The sequence below is a fragment of the Lethenteron reissneri genome, chromosome 29 (assembly GCF_015708825.2).
Source record: "Lethenteron reissneri isolate LAM-NWPU_2019-01 chromosome 29, ASM1570882v1, whole genome shotgun sequence".
NCBI classification, from domain to species: domain Eukaryota; kingdom Metazoa; phylum Chordata; class Hyperoartia; order Petromyzontiformes; family Petromyzontidae; genus Lethenteron; species Lethenteron reissneri.
In genome coordinates, this window is record NC_083807.1 from 14,490,306 (window position 1) to 14,515,876 (window position 25,571).

General features: G+C 49.6%; 1 protein-coding gene across 4 annotated transcripts in view; it reads right to left on the minus strand.

The window, feature by feature from the left end:
* LOC133349283 (transcription factor AP-2-beta-like) overlaps positions 1 to 25,282 on the minus strand; it is a 37,931-nt gene extending 12,649 nt beyond the window's left edge. Inside the window, exons 1-5 of one of the 4 annotated variants that reach the window (XM_061562654.1) lie at positions 24,960 to 25,282; positions 20,654 to 21,103; positions 15,206 to 15,257; positions 9,463 to 9,594; positions 7,695 to 7,929 (exon numbers count right to left, since the gene is read on the minus strand). In XM_061562654.1, coding sequence (XP_061418638.1) covers positions 7,695 to 7,929; positions 9,463 to 9,594; positions 15,206 to 15,257; positions 20,654 to 21,103; positions 24,960 to 25,007 — 917 coding nt within the window. In that variant the 5' untranslated portion in view covers positions 25,008 to 25,282. Of the gene's footprint in view, positions 1 to 7,694; positions 7,930 to 9,462; positions 9,595 to 15,205; positions 15,258 to 20,653; positions 21,104 to 21,534; positions 22,022 to 24,959 lie in introns of those variants that run through there. The other 3 variants (XM_061562655.1, XM_061562656.1, XM_061562658.1) reach the window with 3 other exon arrangements.
* Positions 25,283 to 25,571: the final 289 nt, after the last annotated feature.

A 25,571-nucleotide genomic window follows, 5' to 3' on the forward strand; every position in this document is an offset into this window, starting at 1 on the left:
AAGAGGGCGCAGTGGACAAGCACCACGCCCGGCCGCCTTTGTCTCCCTAGTGGCGATGTTTACACACAGCACCAGGTACTCTTTCGAGGCTGAGTCGACCTACGGGGAGGTCCATGACTGGTTCAGACTATTGTCACTGGTGTTGACAGTGAGCGGGAATCAAACTCGGGTCGCCCAGAGGCCCACATTACCACACGTGTCCTAGAAGGGATCACATCTGCGCCCGTGTGTGTGTGTAAGCGACTGTGTAAGCGCGCAAGATTGTGCCCGATTTTATGTGGCACTGTGGCCTGCGCGTAAAGCTAATTGCATGGAACGCTGTCACGTTCAACTTGGGATTTTAATTTCAAACACAGACAAAGTAATTATCGCAATTGTGGAGAGAGCGAATCATTGGTGTCAGCTTAAATATATATTAACGATATGAGCACTTGGTCGAGCAAAACGGCGATTTTTTTTTCCACTCTTTAATGGAAGAGCGTTTCAGAACACGCGTTACTCCGCGCGCGTGTGTGAGATAGAGACTTGTGTACGGTGGGAAGTACAGCGGGTGACGAGCATTGCGAGCTGTAGAGACAGACAGAAGCGTGGTCTCTGGTCTACAGGGATGTCTGCCTCGTAGACTCATTGGTATCCGTATGATGGCTGGTCACTTGGACAGGCAATGCTGCCGCTAAGCAGTTCAGAATGTTCACACTTGTACGTACGTTGGACTTCTTTCGCACCCTACGTGCCCAATCGTGCTAATCGGGGGTGCGCGGGAAGGACAACAAACTAAACACAAAAATCACTTCTAAAGATATGAGCTTCCAATCCAGATTTAAAAGCGCTTAGCTCCAGTGGCTTCCTCATATCGGAAGAGCGTTCCAGACGGCCGCAGAAGCGCATCTGAAAGCGCGCGATGCAGTGCCCGTCTTTGTTCAATGGCCAGCCAAGAGCCGCTGCGAGGATGATCGGAGCTCGCATGATGATTTATGCTCCTTGACGAGATCAACAAGGTGTTGTGGTTATTTTGTGACAAGCACTTGTGTGTGTGTATAATGAGTGCGACCTCATCATACTCATGCACAACACATCCCTGAAGCGGTGAGACTACGCGGAGAGGGCAAACTAGGGAACATCGATCACCCCTTCTGCATGGCCATTGATTATTTACGTACCTCTGCGTCCAGCTGTCGGGTAAGGGAAATGAGCGTTGCCAACCCATTTACCCTGCCGCACGCGATCATCGGAACCACACTGACTCCTCAGTAGTTAACATTGCGATGTAGACTGACACTGCCGGACGCATAGCGGCGGGTGCGAACGGTTAGCGACACGACAATGGCCACACGAGTTCACTTCCCCGTCACTATGAACACCAATGGCGAGTGATAGCTGCATCGATACACCCCACTTCAAGAAAGCCGAACCGGAGTGGTGAAGTATGGTCAAAACAACTCTTCACGACCCACACGGCATCGGGAGGCCTTCTTCCAGCAGTAGATTGACAAATACTGTCATACACTTGTTAATGATATTACAGACTGTAAGCGTAGCTATATGTAGGAAACTTTTACGATGTTTAATCCACATTGTCAGGGGAACAGAGATGATGTATGCAGAAGTTATGCTGCACTAATGTATTCACCACATGTACTCTGAGTGTGTGCCTTCGAAATTATCTCCTGTCGCATCGTTCCAACCAGGCCATGCACAGGTAGAAAATAAATAAAAACACGCTGAATCACTCAGCCACGTTGACCGTAATTTAATTTACGGTTTTCGCGACCTCTTATTTCATTCCGCCGGCGTTGATCGGTGAGGCCTAACGAAATCGCCGTTTTTCGCCGCGCGTAGAAGCGAGACGCCTTGTCGCCGCCGCCGCGTCAAGGAGGCGCTCGGAAAGTCATTTAACGGGGGGGGGGGGGGGGGGCGTTGTATTCCGCCAGCGCACGTGGCAATCACCACGCGCTGGATGCGAACATCGGTCGTGCGGCCACGCGGCGCGCGCGCCCACCCGCGCGCTGATCTGCAATTACGATATCACGTGACCAAATGTTTCCCCCACCTTCCCCCCAAAAAATTCCCCCCACTAGTTACGCCATGAGCTGCTCAGCCAATGAGTGATCGGCAGGTGCCACTTTACAAACGAACCGCGTGCATGTCCAAATCGTCGACGGTTATTGGGCGGAGGGGAGGCAGGCGGGCGGGGGGTGTAGATGGCATTTGGCAAAGATCGGGGCGCCACGGTGTCGAGATGTTAACTACCTCGCCTGGTATACAGAAGGTCGTGGGTTCGATCCCAACCCTGACGCCTGAATATTTATGGTTTTCATGTTCTCCCTGTGGTCGCATGGATTTTTCTCCGGGTCCTCCGGTTTTCCCTCCAAATTTAAGTGTTTGGCTGTTTTACATTTCTCTTTCATAAGCCACTTCGTTGAGCTATCATTTGTGGCCAGGTCGTTTCTTTCAAAAAGCTATATAGCTCAGTGGGCTCAGTGCTCTGCAACACACCGGTGTGCTGTACTAGTAACGAATTGGCATGTTTTGATTACGTGACAAACCTTACTAATTGGCAGTGTCGGGTGGCGGGTTTAACGACACATTTATATTTCCGTGATCTAACCCCCCAAAAATACCTATATCATGGGCCTCACCTGGTAAAATAAAATAAAACATGTTTAGTCTTTAGTTTATAACGTGTGCGCACGGAAGAAGTAGAGGTCATTAAATGATCTCGAGTGAGTCGGTGGTGCGACCAGTGGCCGAGGATAATGACGGAGTGAAAGGCAAAGGCGGGAGAGGTTGGGGGATCGAGGACGTACAATCACCGCCGGAGATGGAGCGGTGGAGGCGCGCACGCTTCTTTTTGGATTATTCATTATCATCCAGGATCGCGAGAGATGGTGCCGCCTCGGGGAGGCCTTAATCCCGCAGTGGATTGAGTGGTCATAGCTTAGGATGACGACGGCGATGATGATGATAATGATGGAACATGTGCGGAAAAAATGTGTCTGCTAAACAGCAAAATATATACCGGGAATGTCAGCATGCTTTGCATGGCTTGATGTCATCACAAATTCCTCTATCTATAAAACTATAATTATGCATGCAGACACCTACCTCTTACGTAATAGTATATAACCTATGGCCTTCACTATTCTCGTGCTCCTTAAATAGCGCGTTTGCGTCGAGCGAGATGAAATATGCTGGGTCGTGTTAGCAAATAAAATAAAAAGCAATTTCTCTAAACATAAATACATTTGTCAACGCGTGTGCAGATGCATCATTCTCCGAGCTGTGTACCTACAGCTTACGGTAGCATTTTATGCAAGAAGCAATTTTATGAAGTGCATTTCCTTATAGTGACAGATTAAACACGGGCGACAAACACAATGCGCTTGACGTATGCTCAAGGACGGGGGAATGAAAGAGCACACGCGCTAAATATATATATACATTTGAATTCAAGCCATCTTAAGTGCTTTTAATACATCAAATTATACGGCCTATTTCACTTCTCCGATTGCTGTTAAGCGCCATACAATACCGCCCACTCTTCAATATCTACACTGCATGTGGCCTGCAAACGATAGCCCCTACGTTGCGTGCTATTTTAGAATTAGTCGCTCAATTACTAAATTGCCCGAAAAGCTAAACGCGCAGGTCAATTACTGAACGTCAAAGGTGCCTTGCCCCCCACCCGACCAACACAAAATAAATTCGTTAATTGCAACCGACGATGACGATAGAGCGAAGTTTTGTTGTCGGAAGCGCCCTCCGCCTGTATGGTGAAGCCGATGTGACGCCGACGCGCCCAGAGAAGCACGAGGCGAGGTTCGTTTCCGTCACGGATAAACCCGCAGCTCTCGGTGCATATTGCAACTGAAATGAGATTCGTCACGCGAGCGCGTCCCTTGCCTCGCTATTTACGCTGGGCAATTGCGCGTGTTGCGCGTGTTTGTCTGTGCGATGTGTTGGTGGTGGTGGTGTTGTGTGTGTTAAAGGAGACAATGGCTTCGATGAAAGGTAAAGATTTGGAAATTGCACTGCCTTGGTGTGCGTGCTTGCGTCTGCTCGCCTGCTCCAGATACAACAACAGCACACACACGCACGCAAATACGCGAGAGAGCTGTCCAGGCCTTCCGATGACACTAAAACACCTGCACGACGCTACTTCTAAAAGGGGCTGTCATCAAGTTGCATGTTGAATGTTACAATAACAACAATAGCATGTCTTAGTATCACTTGATTTACAGCGCTTTGTCAATACACAAGTCGGGGTTACATCTGGTCCGGTTCCCGATCGATGTTGGTTTAACTTTAGCCGCGCACAATATTTCTACGCTGACAGTCTACAACTACTGTTACTAGGTAATTACAGTCATTGCCAATACACCTCCAGACAAAGACCTATCCACGCCGTGTCATGCGTGGAGGTTGTTTGACCATACTTCACTACCCTGGTCAGTAACGGTATTGATGAAGAGTCATGCCTAGGATCGGTTCGGCTATAACTCGTCGTCGTCGCTGACGAAAGCCGTGGTCGAGAATTGAACTCGGTTGGAAACGTGTTGGTATCGTAATGTGCAAACTACAGCGCCACCGCCCCCGCCAATATCAATAACAAAATAGCTGCTGGACTGATGTTAGGCGCTACTTGAACGATAATTTAAAGTGAACCCTGAGACATGTGTACACATTGCGTACCCCACGATGTATTCCACATGTCAATTTGCACGCCATCATCCCTATTAAGAAGACGCGCTACAATACCGTTGTATATGTACCACACATATATATGTATCAACTCTGGATTTCAACGTGAATGCAATGGGCTATGCAGAGTACTCTAAAGTCTCTCCCTCTCTGGCTGTGGGATTTATGTGCACGAACATTTTCAATTGCGGTACAAATAAACATGCCCGCTTTTTTGCAAGAATGGTGAACACGTAAAGGTTTTTTGTTTTGTTCTTGTTACAACGTTATCCATTATACAAGTAATTAAGCGGGCCCAACAAGCGAACAACAATAAGGCATTTGTAAACGTCTCCTTCGTCACCGGTTGTTCAGGGTGTTCTCTATGTAGCGCGGCAGAAAATGTGTTTATGCAACCCAAGCGCGCTCTTTCAAACACCGGCACACACACACAGACTCGCACAACGATCCAGTTTCAACGAAATAAGTTTGTCATTATGGGACAGGTGGTTTCCATAAATAAAAAAGGTATATAGGCTTGAACAATAGTTCAACTGTGCACCCCCCACCCCCGCCTATAAATAATGCAGCGTATATGAACGTGATGACAATAACGGATAAAAGACGCGCAATTAAGAGAGTGGCTCACACTGTCGTGCTAAGAGTCTGCGTGTCTGTGTGTGTGGTTTGTTTGTAAAATACACGGCAAGCGTGGATGGCGGCGCCGCAGCAACGCAGAAGAAACCAAGAGCACGAGTGACCAAATAGTTGCTACCCTGGCTAACATGAAACGTATTCGACATGCAGTTCTGTGCCTCCACTCGTAAACAAAACGCCGCGTTGTTGTAGTCCATCGGCCGATTCGCACGGCCTTCCGAACCAATATTTTCCAGCAGCATTTGTATTGCGCACCGGACCGGTTCGGACCACCTGAGTCTCATCCGCAGCGTCAGGCTTGCTAAACAAATGACACTGTGGTTTGCTAAATATTATTGGCATGAGCACCCCAGGTAAATTATGGGGCCGAGATGTTTGTGGATAGATCTGTGTACCTGATCATTGGTGGGGAGCGGTAGTGTAGCGACTAGTGCGTTGCGCTATGAACCTGGCAGTCCGGGTTCGATTCCCGCTCACGGCCAACACCAGTGACGATTATATGAACAGGTCCTGGGCCTCCCCTAGGTCGACTCAGCCTCAAATGAGTACCTGGTGCGATGTGTAAACATCGTCACTAGGGAGACAAAGGCGGCCGGGCCTGGTGTTAGCCACCCACCCCTCGTGTGCGGTGCCGGCCTTTATAGGTGCTCGCTAACGCCACTTGCCCCTAAAGTCTGTTAAGGCTATATGGGGGAATTTTTTTGTCTGATCAACGTGATTATTTTTTTTAAAGAGGAGACACCGGAAGGTCAAAGTGATTACATGTTCGTCAAACAAACGATTGAGTTCAAGTCAGCACTCGATGGACAAACCTCCTGCCGCTCGCACGAGCAAGGAGTGCACTCTCCTTGTATGTGCACGCTGAGTATGAGCCTCATGCATGTGCACGTTGAGTATGAGTCTCTCGTTGATGGTGAGGCAAGGACTCGGTGTGCATGTTTTTGGCTCACAATCGAGCATCGAACGTCCCCGCGGCATTGAGCGTTTGCGTACGTCTGCAGGCCCTTCTGTCAATCCGCTGCTGGATCAGGGGATGCCCCCATGCTGTGGCGGTCGTGGGGGGGGGGGGTAGCGGGGAGGGGCGGCGGGGTTATATGACCATACCTCACCACCCTGGTCTATGCGGCTTGGTGAAGGTGCTGAGGAATAGAACAGCAGTGGCTTTCGCTACACCGCCCATTCATTCGAGAGCCCAGGTTGATACATTTACAAGAGCATTTAGATGTCAATAGTGTCGACATGCATCTCATCGCACGGATGCCCTCATCTGAGCCTCAAGACTCAGTCCGAGCTGGTATTTAAGATACCTTTGTTCAGGAGATAAATTTGATTGAAACATTTTGCTTTGTGAAAGAAGATTAAAACACACAGATCACCCGGAGAAAACCACACGCATGCGAGGAGATAGCACAAATGCAGCACCAGCAGCGACTGAACAACCCTGTCCACTAACACTGCCATCCTCTGGCTACATCTTCTCTGGTGCAGGCGAGTGTCTGACAGTCACATCATCGCTCAAGCAATCCACACGAAAAGGGGAGGATTGCACCCAGCCACTGGATGAGTTATACATTACAAAGGTAGTATCTAGAGATACAGAGCCTTCTTCTTCTCTATCTCTCTCTACACATACAGTATATATATATAAACCAATGTATAGCTCTTTATCAACCATGGATGGGTGAAGGCCATGGAGACAGATTTCGCAGAAATGCACACCACACACAAATGCAAAGATCCCCCTATAGCCTTAACAGACTGTAGGGGCAAGTGCTGTTAGCGAGCACCTATGAAGGCCGACACGGCACGCGAGGGGGTGAGTTGGCAAGCATCGCGACCGGCCGCCTTTGTCTCCCCAGTGGGGATGTTTAGACACCGTGCCAGGTACTCATTTGAGGCTGAGTAGACCTAGGGTAGGCCCAGGACTGGTTCAGATAATCGCCAATGGTGTTGACCGTGAGCTTGGATTGGAACTCGGGTCGCCGGGTTTGTAGTTCAGCGCGCTAATTTGCTACACTGCCGCTCCCTACACTCAAAGACAACGAACATGAAGACAAATACAAAGATCCCCCCTATAGCCTTAAGAGACTGTTTGGGAAAGTGCTGTTAGCGCATGCACACACACAGAGAGACGCACAACAGAGACACAAGCACGTGGGAAGGGAGTAACAAAAAAAAGCCCCGAGCCGTAGACATTTGTATTGATGTCACGTTTGTGCTGCAACTGTGAGCTACTGCCGCCGCCGCCACTGCTGCTGCTGCTGTGCATCGAGGATGGAAGAGCAGGAAGATGGAGGATAGAGGAGAATGGAGGAGGAGGAGGATGGAGGATGATGATGATGATGGAGGAGGGTTACCTGCGCAGCACTCCGCCCAGGAGGGACGCGTTGAGGCACTCGGGAGGAGACAGACGACGCTGCACCTCGCCCACGGTGACCTTGTACTTGGACGTGGAGCTGAGCAGCGAGAGACGACCGGGCACCGAGCAGAAGATCTCGTTGGGGTTGGAGATGCTGGGGTTCATGAGGCCGTCCTTGCTGGACACCAGCCCCGCGGGCACCCCCCCGTAGGGTTTGCCCGACGCCACGGACGCTGCGTTCGCAACACCAATCAGCAGCAGCAGCAATGTTGTTCGCTTTAGCCGTGCTCATAGTCAATCACGGTAGTTTAGTCATTTATTATGGTACACTTTGGGTGTTTCGACGCAGGAATGTATGTATAGATGTACTCTGTGTACCCTATGTCATGTAAATGAACGAGTTTTGTTTGTTCGATGTATTGTTGTTGCAACGATTGCGTTCTCTCGCTGGGCGAGGTATAAGATTAGATTTTCCAGTTATTCAGTTGGCGCACGAGGGGTGCCAGTGAAGGGGTGACTTGAGGCGTAGCGGGCTCTATGCGGGCTTCAGCGTCACACTCCACGTGGGACGGATCTATTGGTGATGGATCGAGGAAGTACGTGTGTGTATGTATACAACGTGTTTGCCGTGAGACGTAAAGCCATTTAGAACGATATGAACGTCATCCTGGAATGAGTAAGTCATTCAATTTGCTCTTCCTGTATGCCTGTCCGGAACACTGTTGTAGAATACAGAAGTCGTTCAGGCATCGTCGTTATTACGTTTTAGATGGTACCATATATATGTCGAGTTTGAATGTTGTGTTTCGCGATATGCGTTTAGCCGATATGTTATACTATGACTACATAGTATAACATATCGGCTGAAAATGTATACACGAGACACATACTAGCGTTGTTGTATGTAGTACAGAGTTCGAACCACATCGCCTATAGCAGTGGTGCCCTTTCTGAGGGTGCGAAACACGGGCCAGATTTTTTGAGAAGGTAAATCATCGAAACACAAATTGAGCACGGGCACGTAAGTACAACTACTTTGTTCTTCGAACCTCTGTATGTATTAACATTACACTTTTTACGAGAAGCAAATGAGTGTAAGGCTGCAGTAAAGGTTCAGAACCACTGGTCAAGGTTCAGTCGAGGCCACATTAGCAATTAAACCAAGATTCGTGGCGTGACTAGCGTTGCAGCGTACAACTAAATTACCACTTTGGGTTAAAGTAAAACAAACACTAATCTATTGCTATCGTTTAACACAGCGTCCTTACAATGCAGCAAGCGATATCGGTTGAGTTGTTGTCATAGCATGCAGCATTTTTTTACCGTTTCCTTTTTTCAAACATCTGTGTGTAATCAAATTGAGTAGCGCTTGCCGCACGCGTTATAAGCGGGCCGTTGTGATCGCGAGTCAGCCAATTCGCGTCGGCGCCGCAAAGACACGGCAATAGGCTACTTCCATTTGCAAGCTCGGCAGCATGTTACAGAGTTAACCTTTGTCGGTCGCGTAGCGTAGCGCACGCAACGAGCCCCGTTTGCAAACAATGCTCGCCGCAAATGTCGACGCGGACGCGCCTCGTGATTTCAACACGAATGATCGGTGAGGGGTGGGGGGGACAGTTCCGCAAGCATTCCAAACGGTGGAGGTGGTGGGGGGGAGGTCGTAGGCCCTACGAGGCGCTACTGGAGTGGTGGGTGGTGGTGGTGGTGGGGAGGAGCAATGAGAACGTTATGTGTTCGTCTGATGGTAATGCATTTATGGGACCGACCTAATGACCTTGAGGTTAGAGTGTCCGGGCTGTACTCGGTTGGTCGGGGTTTCGAGTCCCCGGTGCCGGCGCTCTGCACCCAGGCGCTTAAAACAATTGGGTACCAACTGTCCCTTTGCGATGCGCAGGGCACTGTAGGAGTGGAAGTTGTGTTAACAACCCTGCAGTGGCGAGAGTCACCCTGTGCGCACGTGTGCGGGATGCGTGCGCTGAACGCGTTGACAGTGTGGCAGCAGCAGCAGCAACAGCAGCTTCAATGCTGTTATATTTGCGCGCATGCGTGCGTGCGTGCGCGTGCGTACGTGCATGCATGCATCCTGGTGACGCGTTGAGCATGGTGAATATATATACTTAAAGCGATTAGCAAGCTGTGATACGAAAAAACCCGGCGAGCTGAGTTCGATCCCAGGCCATGGCTACGACATAGCACCCGTGCGATTTCTGTACATTAATCGGTTCCGCGCCTCCGCTGGGTCGACGTTCAATTTGTAATTGGGTGCGATGTGGGGATTGTCAGCACTTGGGAGCCAAAGGCGGACGGGCGTGGTGCTTTCTTTCTCCCCCCCCCATCTTAATAGGTGCTCGCTAACATCACTTACCCCCAAATTCTATGTTGAGGCTATACGGGAGGTCTTTGTGTGTGCGTGTGTGTACACTGCTCTACAGACTGCCATCTCGCCTTCGAACGCGAGTCTGCATGCGGTGACATTTGGGCTGTAACAGTGACGGTGGCGGGCTATTTAAGAATGTGTTACCGCTGCCGTTCATGATTCACCATACGGTGTTGTGCCATTGCAATAAAACCCTTTTCACTCGGGCTGTACGTCGTCTCAATGGACTCGTTATCTCGTCTGAAGTAGACTGTCGTGAAATGTTGAATAACTTAATTCAAGAAGGATTTGAATTAAAGCGATGGAATTTTTTTTCTGCTCTTGTAATGCAACAGCGTGAAACGTCAGACGCATTTGAATTTCAATTGGGTACAAAGTGTAAGAACGTGTACTGACCGCACTCTGACTGTAGACTGACACTACGTTTTAATTAAGCGGGAGCTATATTCGTGTAATGCGTGACAACGCGCCACGCTATAGCAAACGTATTAATAGCTGCTATTAAGTATATGTAACAAACCGACTGTACATATCACATGTTTATATATATACGTAAATGTGACATGCTCCATATAACAATAACATATCCAACACCACTACCATTAAATTGTTTCAAAACAGGAATTCGTTTTTCTTTTGGCAGCTAACGTAAAAAAAATACCCATTATATATATTTATTGAGAACAATAACAACAGCAGCAGCAGCAACACCATATGTCAAACGCAATATTCGTGATTTATTTACAAATAAGCGCTCGGTGCGTGCCGTGGCATATTTAACACATATATTCTGATGGTGTTACACGTGTACGTGACAGCGGTGTCAAATATAAAATGACCGCGTCTCTAACTCCGTGTGGCTCGAAACGCGTATATCCCCGTCTGCTCTGAATTCCCATGTGATGGATCGCTTCTTCTGTTGCTGCTGCTGCTGCAGTAGTAGTAGTAGGCCCTACACCGCCGTGGCTTGGTCATTCAGAGAGAAGCATCAGGGGCCCTTAGGCATGTACTGTATTATGATTATTATTATTTTTGAGCGAAAGCTATATACATATACATACGTGTGCGCGCGTGTGTGTGTGGTCTTGGGCCGAAAGTGTCGTCTTACTGGCAAAACATTCCGTGCAAATATATATACAAACATACATGCGTGCATGCATAATACATACGTACATGCATACCCGCATGTGTGTATTCTTATACGATTGTCCGTATGTATATTTATGTACACAGAGTATAGACATGAAACCGAAGTCGCCCCCCTCCCCATAGCCTTAACGGACTGTTGGGCATGGTGCTGGCCACCGATTCCCACGTGTGCCGTGCGGCCTTAATAGGTGCTCACTAACAGCACCTGCCCCAACAGTATATACACATCCATGGATACACACACATACATACGTACACACACACACGCGTACGCATATATATACACACAAACGGTGTAAACACGTGCAGAATTGTCTAAATAATAATCATACCATAATAAATTACGCGGATTAATCGCACTAAAACACGGGACAGAATATATCTACGTTATTTATTGTAAGTTCATGCCGCCTCTTAGAATGCACACGCTTCAGGTTCGTCGTGAGTCGCCCCGAGCCGACTTGAGAATCGGGGACTGGGTGCGAGGGGGTAGCTGGCAGTGGGAGGGGGGGGGTAGATGGAAGAAGAGGTGGCGGTGAGGGGGGTGGGTTAAATCTCGGGTATTTTGAGAATAAGGCCCCCCTTTGTTAAAAATATAGATAAATAAATAAAGCCATGGAAAGATGGGGGGAGGGGGGGGGAGACACGCTGATGCATAGTCTGGGGAATAGACAATTTTCGTCGACGCTGTGTGCGGAGCGTGGCCAATGAGGACCCCGGCTGCCTCTCGCCTCGGGTGCAGAAGGCGGCTATGGCGAGGCTGGTGAGCGTTTGGCGTTAACCCTACCGGAAATTACATGCGCCGTCCACATTGAGAACCTGCAACCTGGGTCACTCCGTGGCGGGACACGCTTCCATTTATGAACGCGCTAATGCGTGCAGTTGCTCGCTCGCTCGCTCCGATATTCTCTCGGTGGGGGCACAGCACGGTGGTCGGGTGGCTGGAGAGAGCAACCGCCGCCACTATCGAGGAATGTGCAGTGTTTATTCCTCTGTCTGTGTCTGTGTGTGGAGGGCGGGAAGCGGTAGTGCAACGGTTAGCGCGCTGCACTACAAACCCGGAGACCCGAGTTCGATTTCTGCTAAACGGTCAAAAACTGTGACGATTATCTGAATTGCTCCTGGTCCTCCCCTAGGCCGACTCAGCATAAACTGAGTACCTGGTGCGATGTGTAAACATCGCCACTGGGGAGACAAAGGCGGTCGGGCGTGGTGCTGACCACCCACTCCTTTGTGTGCCGTGCCGGCCTTCATAGGTGCTCGCTCACAGCACTTGCCCCAACGGTCTGTGAATCCTATACGGGAGGTCTTTGTCTTGTGTGCGTGCGTTTATGTCTGTGTGGAGTGAATCAGAGTGCATCTAGCCTGGCACAAGCGCTGCATTGGCGACGCCTTCACTTTGTGGCGAATGGTCGCAGCTGATGTTGTTGGTGCGGTGGTGTTGAGGTTTGCGAATCGCACTGCGAACATATACGATTCGATTATCCGAAACGGTCCTGGGCTTCCTCTAGGTCTACTAGACCAGCGCTTGCCCCAACGTCCTGTGTAGGCTATACGGGCGGAGGTGGCCCCTTTGGCTTTGTGTATATGTTTGTAATAATAGAGACAGAGAGAGCAGATTGTCCAGGAATTCTGTAATGATTGTAATAATTGAGGTCCCGTTGTTTCAAATTCTCCACTTAGCACGCGGATAATGCCCCTGTCGAGTGAGTTCGTGCAGTGTGATTCACTGGCCGTGCAGATATAACGGCGCACAGTTCCGAGTGCGTCTGTGCGGACGTACGTATACGTGTTTTCGTGTTACTTTGCGGACGTCCGTGTGTCTCTGGCTGCGTCTTTGAGTGTGCGCGTTTGTGATCAATTAGCCAGACACGAAGGCGCATATATGCAGAAAGTGTGTCTGTCTGCGTATACGTGTGTGTGTGTTTGTGCGTGTGTGTGCTTTTCATAATTGTAATAACACTCTTTGTATATCTTTGCATGGGCCTAGATGCTCTGCGTATTACTTCCAGCTTAGCGCTCAGCCTGGCTGACCTAAATACACCCTAAGCCGTGGTGCCCAGCACAGAGTTGTATCGCCATGTAGCCTATTTCATATATTTATATTAACGGTCACATTTAATTTTAACCAATTAACCGCAAATGTGAACAACCACCGTATTTGATCACTCGCACACGATTTAGCGCTTAACTCACATCATTCGGTCAGTTAATTGTGTTTACATCGCAGTGCTAAATTAACACGACGCTGCAATCGTTTATTTTTAGTCTTTCTTTTTTACATTTTATAAACTCAAGCGCGTTTTCGATTCTACGCATGGTGTGAATGGAACGTAATTTTCTTTCCGAGATAAGCCGGGTAATTCCGGTTACAAAAGCCCATCTTGTGCGCGTGTCTCTCCTTCTGCTCTAACGCGACACGGCTCTATATACCGAGGAGTACGCGTGACTTATTTACATTGGCTCGTACGAAATAATTCACAAAGATAAATGCTGACACCGTAACAAAGACACTTTTTTTGCGAATAGTATAAAATGAAATAAGAAACAACAAAAAACCCCATCATGGCCAATTTCTATTAAAACCCATTATTTTTTTTGCGAAACATCAAGAGAAGCCCATTAATTGACACATGGCTGCTCTCTCGCGGTTTCTTTTGCATTATAAATTAAGGAAAATAAGCATCGGAATCAAATCGTTATCTTAATATAGCCGGTGGACTGTGAACTGCGTATAATCAGATCACCATGTGTCATGTGCGACGCATACGTAATTCGACACGGGTTTACTCGACACACGGATGCGTGGCCTAAATAATAAGGATACTATATAATACTAACAATAAACGGACCAGGAACACAACAGGAGGGGGAGAGAGTTGCGGGCTAGGGGGGGGGGGGGGCATTCTCCATCCATCCATCCCGTGTGTTCACGCGTTCTCAACTACCACATTTCACTCCGCTCCTCGTCCACCGCTGCTGTTGACTGTGACTCACACAAGAGCAGTCGCGTGGTCGGGGTAGCGGTGTGTGTGGCGTGTGTGTGGCTGGGTGGGATATCCCGTCGCGGTATAACCAGGTCGTCGCAGATGATCGATGGCAGTCGGTATTAATAGCCCAGCAGGGTCTAATACAGGAAATTAGAGACAAATGAGCTCCAGAGAGCTCTAATGAACAGGGCAGAGTTATTATTGCATCACACAGAGGGAGCGAGCGAGCGAGGCGCGAGGCTGCCCGACCTGGACGTGGCAAGGCGCTAATCACACGCAGTCCCGGGGTGGTCGACGCGAACGCACACGGGGCCCTTTTCCGTTGCGCTTTATTCGCAAGATTTGTGTGTTTACAGAAAGAAATCACTACGGCTGTGGGCCGCCAGAGGTGGGGAGGGTGGAGACGGGGGGGGGGGGGTAGGTGGTTGCTCGGCTGGGCTGGGATTACGGGGGAGTGTTGGGGGAGGAGGTGTGGGAGTCGGTTGTGTGTGTGGGTGGGGATATCGCCGGTTCTTTGCCTACGGGCACCGCTAGCCACTGCTGCCTTCCATAAAGCCCAGCGGATTTTCCCGTATCTAGAAAGCCCCCCACCCCCTCCCATCATCAGCATCCTCCTCAGTCTCCTCCTCTCTACGAACAGCCCCCCCCGGCCCCTACAGACAAAAGCTCCACCCCCCCTCTCCTCCTCGCCCTGCCAGTCTCCCTGCACCTGATTACCGCCAATAATTACATCAAGCCCAAATGACTATTAATCAGCGCCGAGCTGCAAATTAGCAATCGAACAACGAAGTGCAATCATTTTTTTTGGCATGCGCAGCTCATTAAATGTTTACAAGCAAACGCGAAGTGAGCGGCGATTAACGTCTTGGCTGTGAGCTGCAATCTATCCGTCTGCGGAATGTCACAAAAAAGAACGCATTCGGGTCGGCAAATGCGCCATTTATCAATTACCATAATCGCCGCGCGAGCGAACGCTCGAATGGGAAGTCTCACCTTTTTTAATGACTGACGGCTCCATAATGTTTATGTTATTCGGATCGTCAACCTGCAACGACAACAACAACAATAACAGCAACACGTATACGAACCGCTGCCATCGTCCCCGCACGCTTTAATAGCGACGCGCGCGACGATCCGAGATGAAAGAGAAAGGCGCGTGTGTGTGGACTGGCGCGCGCCGAGCATGTCATCATCGGTATACGGATTTGCAATTAATGCCGCAAATGTAAACAAGGCCATTCACACGCTGCCACACACAGTACCCCCCCCCCCCCCCCCGAGCTAATTCGAACAATCCCACCTCTGGCTTTAAAGTTTTACCCCCCTCTATACACACGGCAAATACAAGCGACACAGAGACTATATATATACCTGAGCACTGTCCATGAATGATTCATTGTTCGAGCCACCGTTCAGTGTTCAGAAAGCGGTACGGATTGCAGGTGTACGGTCGGACGGGATGACATCAGGTTGGTGTGTGTGTGTACGTGTGTGTGCACAGACGGTGATGTAGCGGGTAGCGCGCTGCGCTACGAACCCGGCGACCCGAGTTCGATTCCCGCTCACTGTCGGCACCAGTGACGATTATTATCTGAATCGGTCGCAGGCCTCCCCTAGTTCGACTCTGGTGCGATGTGTAAACATCGCCACTGAGGAGACAAAGGCGGCCGGGCGTTGTGCTGACCCACCCACTCCCTCGTGTGCCGTGCCGGCCTTCATCAGGTGCTCGCTAACAGCACTTGCCCCAACAGTCTGTTAAGGCTATACGAGGGGGGGGGGTGAATTTTTGTCTTTGTCTTGCACAAACGTAAACGCTGCAATGCTCAAGTGCCCCTAAGATAAACTCCCAGATGACCAAAGTGAGCGCACGCGTGCAACGCGAAACGCAGCAGAGCGGGTTGGACAAAGCACGCGCTATTAATTATAATGAGGGTGAGGCAGCACCAACAATAGCGATGCTTTCGCCAGAGATAAGTCCGACAATAGCCACAACGCGATATTGTCATCTTTCAACCAACCCGCGTTGACCACCGTGGTGAAGTATGGTCAAACGAAAGAACATCCCATGATCGATATTTGGCGTGTGACGACCTTGAATCCATGGGTGGGATTGAGAATATTTGGACTTTCATATTTGTTATCATGATCATAAGAAATAGTGTGCTGATACAACTGAACAGATATATATATGGTGTATGACTGTTTTTGTTTGCGGGAGAGAACTTGCGTTCCAACATCTTTCTCATTCTCATTTAGGCGTCGAGGGCGGGTATCCCGGGACCGCCGGTCTCGGTTGATTTTTAAGGAAGGACCACAAAAGAACCAATGTGGCTGGCCCTCGTTTGTAAAGTTCAATTGTTGTGTGCACGTGCTGCCGACGTCACAGAGCGGCAATTCGACGCGTGTAGGTAGCGGCGCACGGAGAGAGCTTTATTATTTTTTTGCAAACAAAGTTTGATGAGGTATATAAGTATGTCTTTTTTTTATTAGTAATCTATCGTTTTTGGAGCGTTACGTTCAACATTTCTGGGTTTGTTCCTCGATGGCAAATACTGTGCACGCTTTGGGACACATTATTTAACGTCTGACGTGGGAGCACATGCTGAGAAGTAACAACAACAACAATCATCATCATCATCATACAAAAACCACTCACGGTGTCGTGGCTGTCTCAATTCACGTAAAAAAAATTGGGAGTGATTAACGGCGCTGTTTACAAAAAAATCTCGCAGGCATTACCACACGCGCGGCGTACATCAACGACCCACACAATTACGAGACGATTACCACACGTGCGGCTAAATTAATCTGCTTGGCGAGATATCCGATGTGTATATATGTATTATTTAAGAAAAAGGAAATACAAATGTCTGCCCTGATTGCGCTTGCTTGTAGTTAAAGATGATGCATCCCTTTTAGGCGACTTTCAAAGGCACGCGCTTATCAATTATAAAATATTGCGCTGTATGATTAATGAGGATTTAACAGTGGATTTAAGAAATTATAATCAATAATTGATCTTGTCGTTTCGGCAATTTTATCCCCCAAAAATTGTACATATGGGCAGACAGACACCGGATGTGGCTCTTGGTTATAATATCGACTGTGCGCGTTGTTGTTTGTAAGGATTTTTATTTTACAAGCGGCGTTAATGTTCAGGAATATTGAGGAATGGGTGACGAGTTGCCAATTCTGCTGGTGCAATTAGATTATCGTAAACGATGATGATGATAATGATGATAATGTATTCGTGATGGGGCCTCCTTAAAATGACTTACATCGCATGGCAGTTGCGAAAAAAAATCCCACACCGCTCACCATCATTGGCGAAGCGTAACTTCGAAGCGGTGCTGTTGCGTAATGATTAACGCGTTAATAAACACAAATCTAATTTGACAGTCCTATTAAAACAAACATTGCGTGACAACTGCGCTTCGCAACTCCGTTGAACGTCAACGAATTGATGCAACGACGCGATCAGCTGCTTGCGGTTTGACACGTGGAGTTTTATCCTGCTGCTTTATCCGCGGTTCGTTACATCGCATTCTCGTCATATGAAGTAATAGGAATTCCAGTGCATTGTATAAGCATGTCACCTTATAATTTCAGAAGGTAATTGGAAAACAAAAACGCCTAAACGTAAATGATATATATTTGTTTACAAACGAAGCCGTCATAAATTACAACAGTTTTAAAAAAGAGGATATCAGTGACACTTCGGATGCAATCTCGCTAGCCACACGACATACGTTATAAATATATGTACATAAAAAAAACACCCCACGTTGTTTCTCTCGTTATACATTTCAATATTCTGCCAATTAAACTCTGCAAGGCTTTGCACAAGAATCGCATGAGCAACTGACAATACGACGGACAAATGTCGCGTTATACAAAGTGTTCCGTGATGCATCTCGCAGGACAGATGTCAAGCTCAGCGAGTGAACACCACACAAAGACACACTCAGAGACACAGACAAAGACCACCCCCGTATAGCCTTAACATACTGTTGGGGCAAGTGCTGTTAGCGAGCACCTATCAAAGACGGCACGGCACACGAGGGGGTGCGTGGCCAGCACCACACCGGGCTGCGTTTGTTTCCCGAGTGGCAATGTTTACACACCGTACTAGGTACTCATTTGAGGCTGAATCGACCTAGGGGAGGCCCAGGACCGGTTCATATACTCATGACTTATATTGGTCGTGAGTGGTAATCGAACCCAGGTCGTCAAGTTCGTAGCGCAGCGTTGCTGACCGGTACACTACCGCTCCCCACAAAGAGACACACACCCAAAGACACACTGACACCACACACCCAGAGACACACTGACACACCCAGAGACACACTGACACACACAGAGACACACTGACACCACACACCCAGAGACACACTGACACACACAGAGACACACTGACACACACAGAGATACACTGACACACAGAGACACACTGACAACAGACACACAGAGACACACTGACACACACAGAGACACACTGACACCACACAGAGACACACTGACACACAGAGACACACTAACACCACACACCCAGAGACACACTGACACCACACACACAGAGACACACTGACACACACAGAGAAACACTGACACACACAGAGACACACTGACACACACAGAGACACACTGACACACACAGAGACACTGACACACACAGAGACACACTGACACACAGAGACACACTGACACCACACACACAGAGACACACTGACACACACAGAGACACACAGAGACACACTGACACACACAGAGACACACTGACACACAGAGACACACTGACACCACACACACAGAGACACACTGACACACACAGAGACACACTGACACACACAGAGACACACTGACACCACACACCCAGAGACACACTGACACCACACAGAGACACACCCAGAGACACACTGACACACACTGACACACACAGAGGCACACTGACACACACAGAGACACACTGACACCACACACCCAGAGACACACTGACACACAGAGACACACTGACACATACTGACACACACAAAGACACACTGACACCCCGAAACACACTGACACACCCAGAGACACACTGACACACACAGAGACACACTGACACACACAGAGACACACTGACACACACAGAGTCACAGGTGTACAGAGCCGTACACGCACACCACACACAAAGAGACGAACACATACAGAGAAAAAACAATGACACAGACACCCACAGACAAAACAAAATCCACAGATACGCGGACACATACGCAAAGACAGACACGTTGACACAAACACGAAGATATATACACAGACAAACATATAGACAGATACAAAACAATGACAAAGATTCCCGGTATAGCCTTCATAGACTTTTGGAGCAAGTGCTATTAGCGAGCACCTTTGAAGTCCGGCAAGATATACAAAAGGGTGGGTGGCCAGAACCACGCCCGACCGCCTTTGTCTCCCCAGTGGTGATGTTTGCACACAGAACCAGGTACTCGTTTGAGGCTGAGTCGACCGAGGGGATGCCCAGGACCGGTTCAGATTATCATCACTGATGTTGGCCGTCAGTGGGAATTTAACTTGGGTCGCCGGGTTTGTAGTGCAGCGCGCTAACCACTACACTACCTGCTCCCTACAAGATAGATATACACACAGAGACACAGGCACAGACTAGCATATTTACGTACATACAGAGAAGCAAACACGAATAGATACAACACGCATATAACGACACACACACAAATACACACAGACACACACACACAAATACACACACACAAATACACACAGACACACAAATACACACAGACACACACACAAATACACACAGACAGACACACACAAATACACACAAACAGACACACACACACAAATACACACACATACACACAGACACACACACAAATACACACAGACACACACACACAAATACACACAGACACACACACACAAACACACACACATACACATACACACACACACAAATACACACAGACACACACACACAAATACACACAGACACACACACAAATACACACAGACACACACACAAATACACACAGACAGACACACACACAAACACAGACTTACACACAGACACACACACACAGACACACACACAAATACATACAGACACACACACAAAGACGAGTGCCCTTACCGAGCATCGACACACACTCAGGCATCCAAACAGCCACACGCGCACACAAAGACAATGATGTCCCCCTCCGTATCCTGAACACACTGTAGGGGCAAGTGCTGTTTGCGAGCACCTATGAAAGCCGGAACGGCACACGTGGGGGTTGGCTGGCCAGCACCACGCCCGGCCGCCTTTGTCTCCCCGAGTGGCGACATTTACACACCCGACGAGGTACAAGGCGTGCGGACACCTCCACCCACCACCACGGCGCTGACGACGGAGCGCGCGCTCCGAGCACGGTCGCCGGTGCGTACCTGAACCTCGTCGATGCCGTGGTGCCCTAATCCGGCGAGCTGCAAGCCGTCGAGGCCGGACTCCATCGACTGCCCTCCGTGAAGCGCTTCGGGCCGCCGCACCGACGGGAAGTCGCCGCGCCGATGCGGCTCCAGGCCGGCGCTGAGCTGCGGCAGCCCGCGGTGCTGAGCCAAGAGCCCCGAGTCTCCACGCATGTCGCCTCCATGCCGCTGCTGCCAGGGACTCTGTTGCTGCTGGTGGAGGACGTTCAGGTAGGGGTCGGCCACGTGCGAGTAAGGGTCCTGCGACTGGTGGTAGGGCAGCGGCTGGTAGGGAGGCGGGAAGTAGGGAGGCTGGAACTCCGGGTTGGGAGTGTGAGACAGCGGAGGCGCCTGGTACGGCGACTGGCTGATGGCTCCGAGCTGCGTGAGTCGGCTGGCTCCGTGGCCGCTCGGCACCTCGTGCCGGTCCTGGAAGGGAGAGGTGTCGGGGAGAAGGGCAGAGGGAGTGGAGAGGGAGGGAGCGAGGACGAACGCGAGGTCACTGCGACGGCCGGGGTGGTTGTCGTTGTTGGGGTTAGAGACGGAAGCAGAATCGGATGGAGAGCCGGAGAGAGACGGAGAGAGCCGGAGAGACGGAGATGCGCTGCACGCGAGAGACCGTCGATTCCGATGGTGCGCGCGAACGACAGCGAACCCCTCCCGCCTCCCACCAAAAATATCAACAAAGTTGCATCCGCTGCGGCGATGATGATGATGGAGAGCGCAGAACGACTTCCTCGCGTAGCACTTCTGATTTTCTTTACACCCCCCCCCCCCCACTATCCCCATTCACTCCCGCAAACCCCCCCGGCCCTTGTCCGAGAGAAGTAAGACGAGTGCTATACGAGCTCACAACTCACCATGGCTTTGTAACTGTGGACTAACATGTCTCGAGTTGTTAAGTCAATGTCCGCGAAAATTCAACCCAGCAGAGGCTTCGTGCGGAGAGAAGAAGCGTTGATCGAGCTTGGGGGGAGGGGGGACAACCAGAAGGCGAATGTGGCTCTCTTTTTTTTAGTTTGGAGACTTTTGGCCGAAGGGCTACTGTGGTGGCTTCTCTCTCTCTCCCTCTCCTCTCCTCGTCTCGTCGGCGAGTCTCAAGACTCAGAAAGCAAGCAGCTTCTCTCCACCCACCGCCCTCCTACCGACCCACCCACTCCGTTCTCTTCGCTCTCTCCTTCGGGGCGCTTCGACTAAAACCGGCCGACCATCAACTCGGAGCGAGCGGTCATGACTCGCTGTTCGTGTGCGGCTCGAGCGAGCGGAGCGAGAGGAGGCTTTGAGCGCGTTTGGTTGACGATGCTGCTGATGCTGCTGCTGATGATGCTGCTGCTGTTTGCTTGCGTGCCCGCGCGCGGACGCCCCGTCGGGAGTGACGCGTCGTGTGCACGACGATCGCGCTGTCTAATCACAGAGCGAGGCCCTCCGCCGCGTCATGAATAATGAACGAGGCGAGACCGAATTGCCCACCGATTTACAAGAAACCGAGCGATATAAACACTGAAACTGCAATCCCTCCGATGGCGCTTAATTAACTTTCAGCGTCGCCGGGACAAGTACTTTGCGCGTGTGCCGTGAGTCGTCGGCGTCCACGTGTGCGCGCGTCTCTGCGTGTGGGGAGCGGCAGGGTAACAACGGGCTCGCGGTGAGCGTGCTGCGAGTTCGAGTGCCGCTCACGGCCAACACCGGTGACGATTATCTGAACCGGTCCTGGGCCTCCCTTGGGTCGACTCAGCCTCGAATGAGTAGCTAGTGTGCGGTGCGTGAACGTCGCCACTCGGGAGACAAATGCGGCCGGGCGCGATGCTGGTCACCCACCCCCTCGCGCGCCTTTCCGGCCTTCACCGACGCTCGCTAACATCGCATGCCCCAACAGTCTGTCACAGGCTGTTTGGGGGATCTTTGTCTGCTGCGTGTGTGTCTGTGTGTCCGTGCTTGTGTGCATTCGTATCCGCGGCTCGTAATTTTTTGTCGTTTTGAGTTTTTGTTGTTCTGTTATCTCGTTGTGTCAGCGCTGCTGTTGCGATGCGCCCGCATTTTCTTAAGTCGCGTCCCTTTCTAGTCGAGTTGTGTCAGGGCAGCTCTCCCTCTCCTCCCTCTGTAGCCGAGGATTAGAACATTGCATTCAGTACATCGTGCAGTGTTTTAACTTGGCCAATATAAACGACATGGGGATACTTTATCTGTTAACATTCAGAAGCGTTCAGTAGTTGAGTATCTCGCTCTCTCTGCACGGGGAGCGAGCGCGTCTGATGATGACAATGCACGGTTGGCGATGTACGGTGCTAAAGACGTTCAACATACATCGGAACTAACTTATTGTTTCCCGCAAAAAAAACACTTTTACTAATAATGGTCAAACGGCCTTTCTGAGACATTACTCAATCATATAGACATCAACCTCATTATCATCATAGGTCCATTTTCATTTCTCGCGACCAATATTATTGTTTTGAAATAAATATTACGGTTATATATACGTATTATTTTAATACCACGAATTAATTGGCTGCATCTAACCCTTCTGAATATACTTTACGCATTCAAATCATGTTTAGAAATACGTATATTATATATAAAAAAGTAAGTTCGGAACTTATAATTTAAATTAATCGTTCGATAAAAAGGGATATTTAAACCAAAATGTACATGAGCTCGAGTGGCACGGAACGACTGCGATTGTCACTTGAACCTCCTGTCCATGATGCATGCAGTCACAAAGACAAATATCACCGTATAGCATTTAACAGACTGTTGGGGAAAGTGCTGATAGCGATCACCTACGAAGGCCGGAACGGCACACGTGGGGGGGGGGGGGGGGCAACACCACGCCTGAAAGCCTTTGTCTCCCCATTGCTGATTTTTACACAACACACCAGGTACTAATTTGACGATGAGTCAACTTAGAGGAGGCCCATGACCGGTTTAACATATTCACCACTGATATTCGTTGTGAGTGGGAATCGTGCTCGGGTCGTCGGGTTCTTGTGCTAACCACTAAACTACCATATTCTTTGGTTCTTTCAGTAAAGTCACGTAGTGCTAACCACTAAACTACCACTAAAGACTTAACACACACACACGTGTAAATACACACGTGCGCATACACATGTCTATGTGGTATGTGAGCATATGCACATTCGCGCACACGTGTCGATATACATACGGCATTTCCAGCTTCCAACAATACACGGAGCTTCTCCAACACATTCATTTTAATTCTGTTGATTATACAAAACATCTAAATTTCCAAAGCGGCTTGCGAAATGCATCGATATATTTAATATATTAGTTCATGCATTACGTGGCATTCTAAGTAATACGCGGTGTTATTGAATCGTGCGTATTGCGTGATAAGTGAGTATGCAGTGATTACAATAACGACGAAACTATTATGAGCACGTGACATGCATATAGTCAAATATAATTTAACCCCGTTAAAACGTCTTCTGACATTGCAGCTTCGTTTGTTACACGCGAACACACGCGCAGTGTTTTCTGTGCGTGCATTTTAAACATTGACTTCACACGAAACAGCACTGTTTTTACCATGCAATGTCAGCTAGATTAATCAAATGTACCACATTCTGTACGTTGTTTTTTACGTTCCTAAAGAGGTTTAACCAAACACGAACGGATCACGCTTTACTCATGTTTTACATCACGTTATAGTCGCATCATCATATCAGCACCCATTATAAAGATTACTCTATCGTGTATCTCCACGTATAAATTAAATATACGTTGTGCCCACCAGCGCTTTTTTAGACTTTCCAGAAAAACATTATATTCACCCTCATTTATTTTTTAAGCAAAGGAAACTTGAGAGCGGTTTCGATCCTCTGGGTCTCATCAGCAGCGTCAAGTTTGTTAAACCAAACTCTGACAGATTACCGGATGCTGCTGGAATGTCGTAATGCATTCCATACAGGACGACGCGACTCCAAAAAGGCGCAAGTCGCGAATCTGTGTAAATCTACAGACTTCACACGCGCAAGTTTTGTATACGGGGTGCAAGACGGCGCGCTCCGAACGCGACGGGTACGAGGATCGTACGGAGCTCCACACGGCGCGAAATGACTCCGCGGCTACGCTCAACACAAAAGGCAAGAAGTTTCCGCGGGCCGAAACCCAGGGAGTGGCATGGATCATTAGGCGCGGGACAGACAAGCAGCCGCAAAAAAAACAGACGCGGATTAAGCAAGCGCTTTATTGTAGCCCTACGTCCCACAGGGGATATAGAGAGGAGTAAGTAAGTTGAGAAAGTCAAACGGGGAAGTCATACCTCGTACACCTCGTCGTACTTCATTCTATCGGTAAGTTTCCACAGCATGGTGGCTTGAAGTCTTGTCCCCCCACGTTGTAGAAGCGACGTGATTGCCTACAGCTACGTCTCGAGTTAGACCTCGTCCTCTAGCTACGTTCAGCTTGCGTAGTGATATCGAGACGACGGCGGCGGAGTGAGTTGGTTTGCGAGTGAAGCAGCAACAGCAAACAACCGTCGCGTTGCTGTTGCGGACGCGGCCCCGTGAGAAGTCGGCGAAGTAACCAGCAACCAGCGCCGCACATTCACGGCGACGTGCCCAGATCTCCCTCTCACGGCCACTAAGCCACTTCTCTGCGAGCTGGGATCGTGACAAGCCTCCTCCACGCACACCACCCCACCCCCTCTACGTACCACCCAGTCCCACCGCTTCCCCCCCACCACCACCAACCCCCCCTCCCCACCCCCCAATCTCTCGTCCTGCGAGCCCCGCGGCTCAAGGCAGTTTTCCGGGTGAAGGCAAAGAGCGTGTTTGTGTGCGCTCCGCCACCGTGTGCGCACGCGCTCCCAGAGCCGCGTGTGCAACGCGATATACACACTGCAGTCCGCGCATCACCAACATCACCACCAACA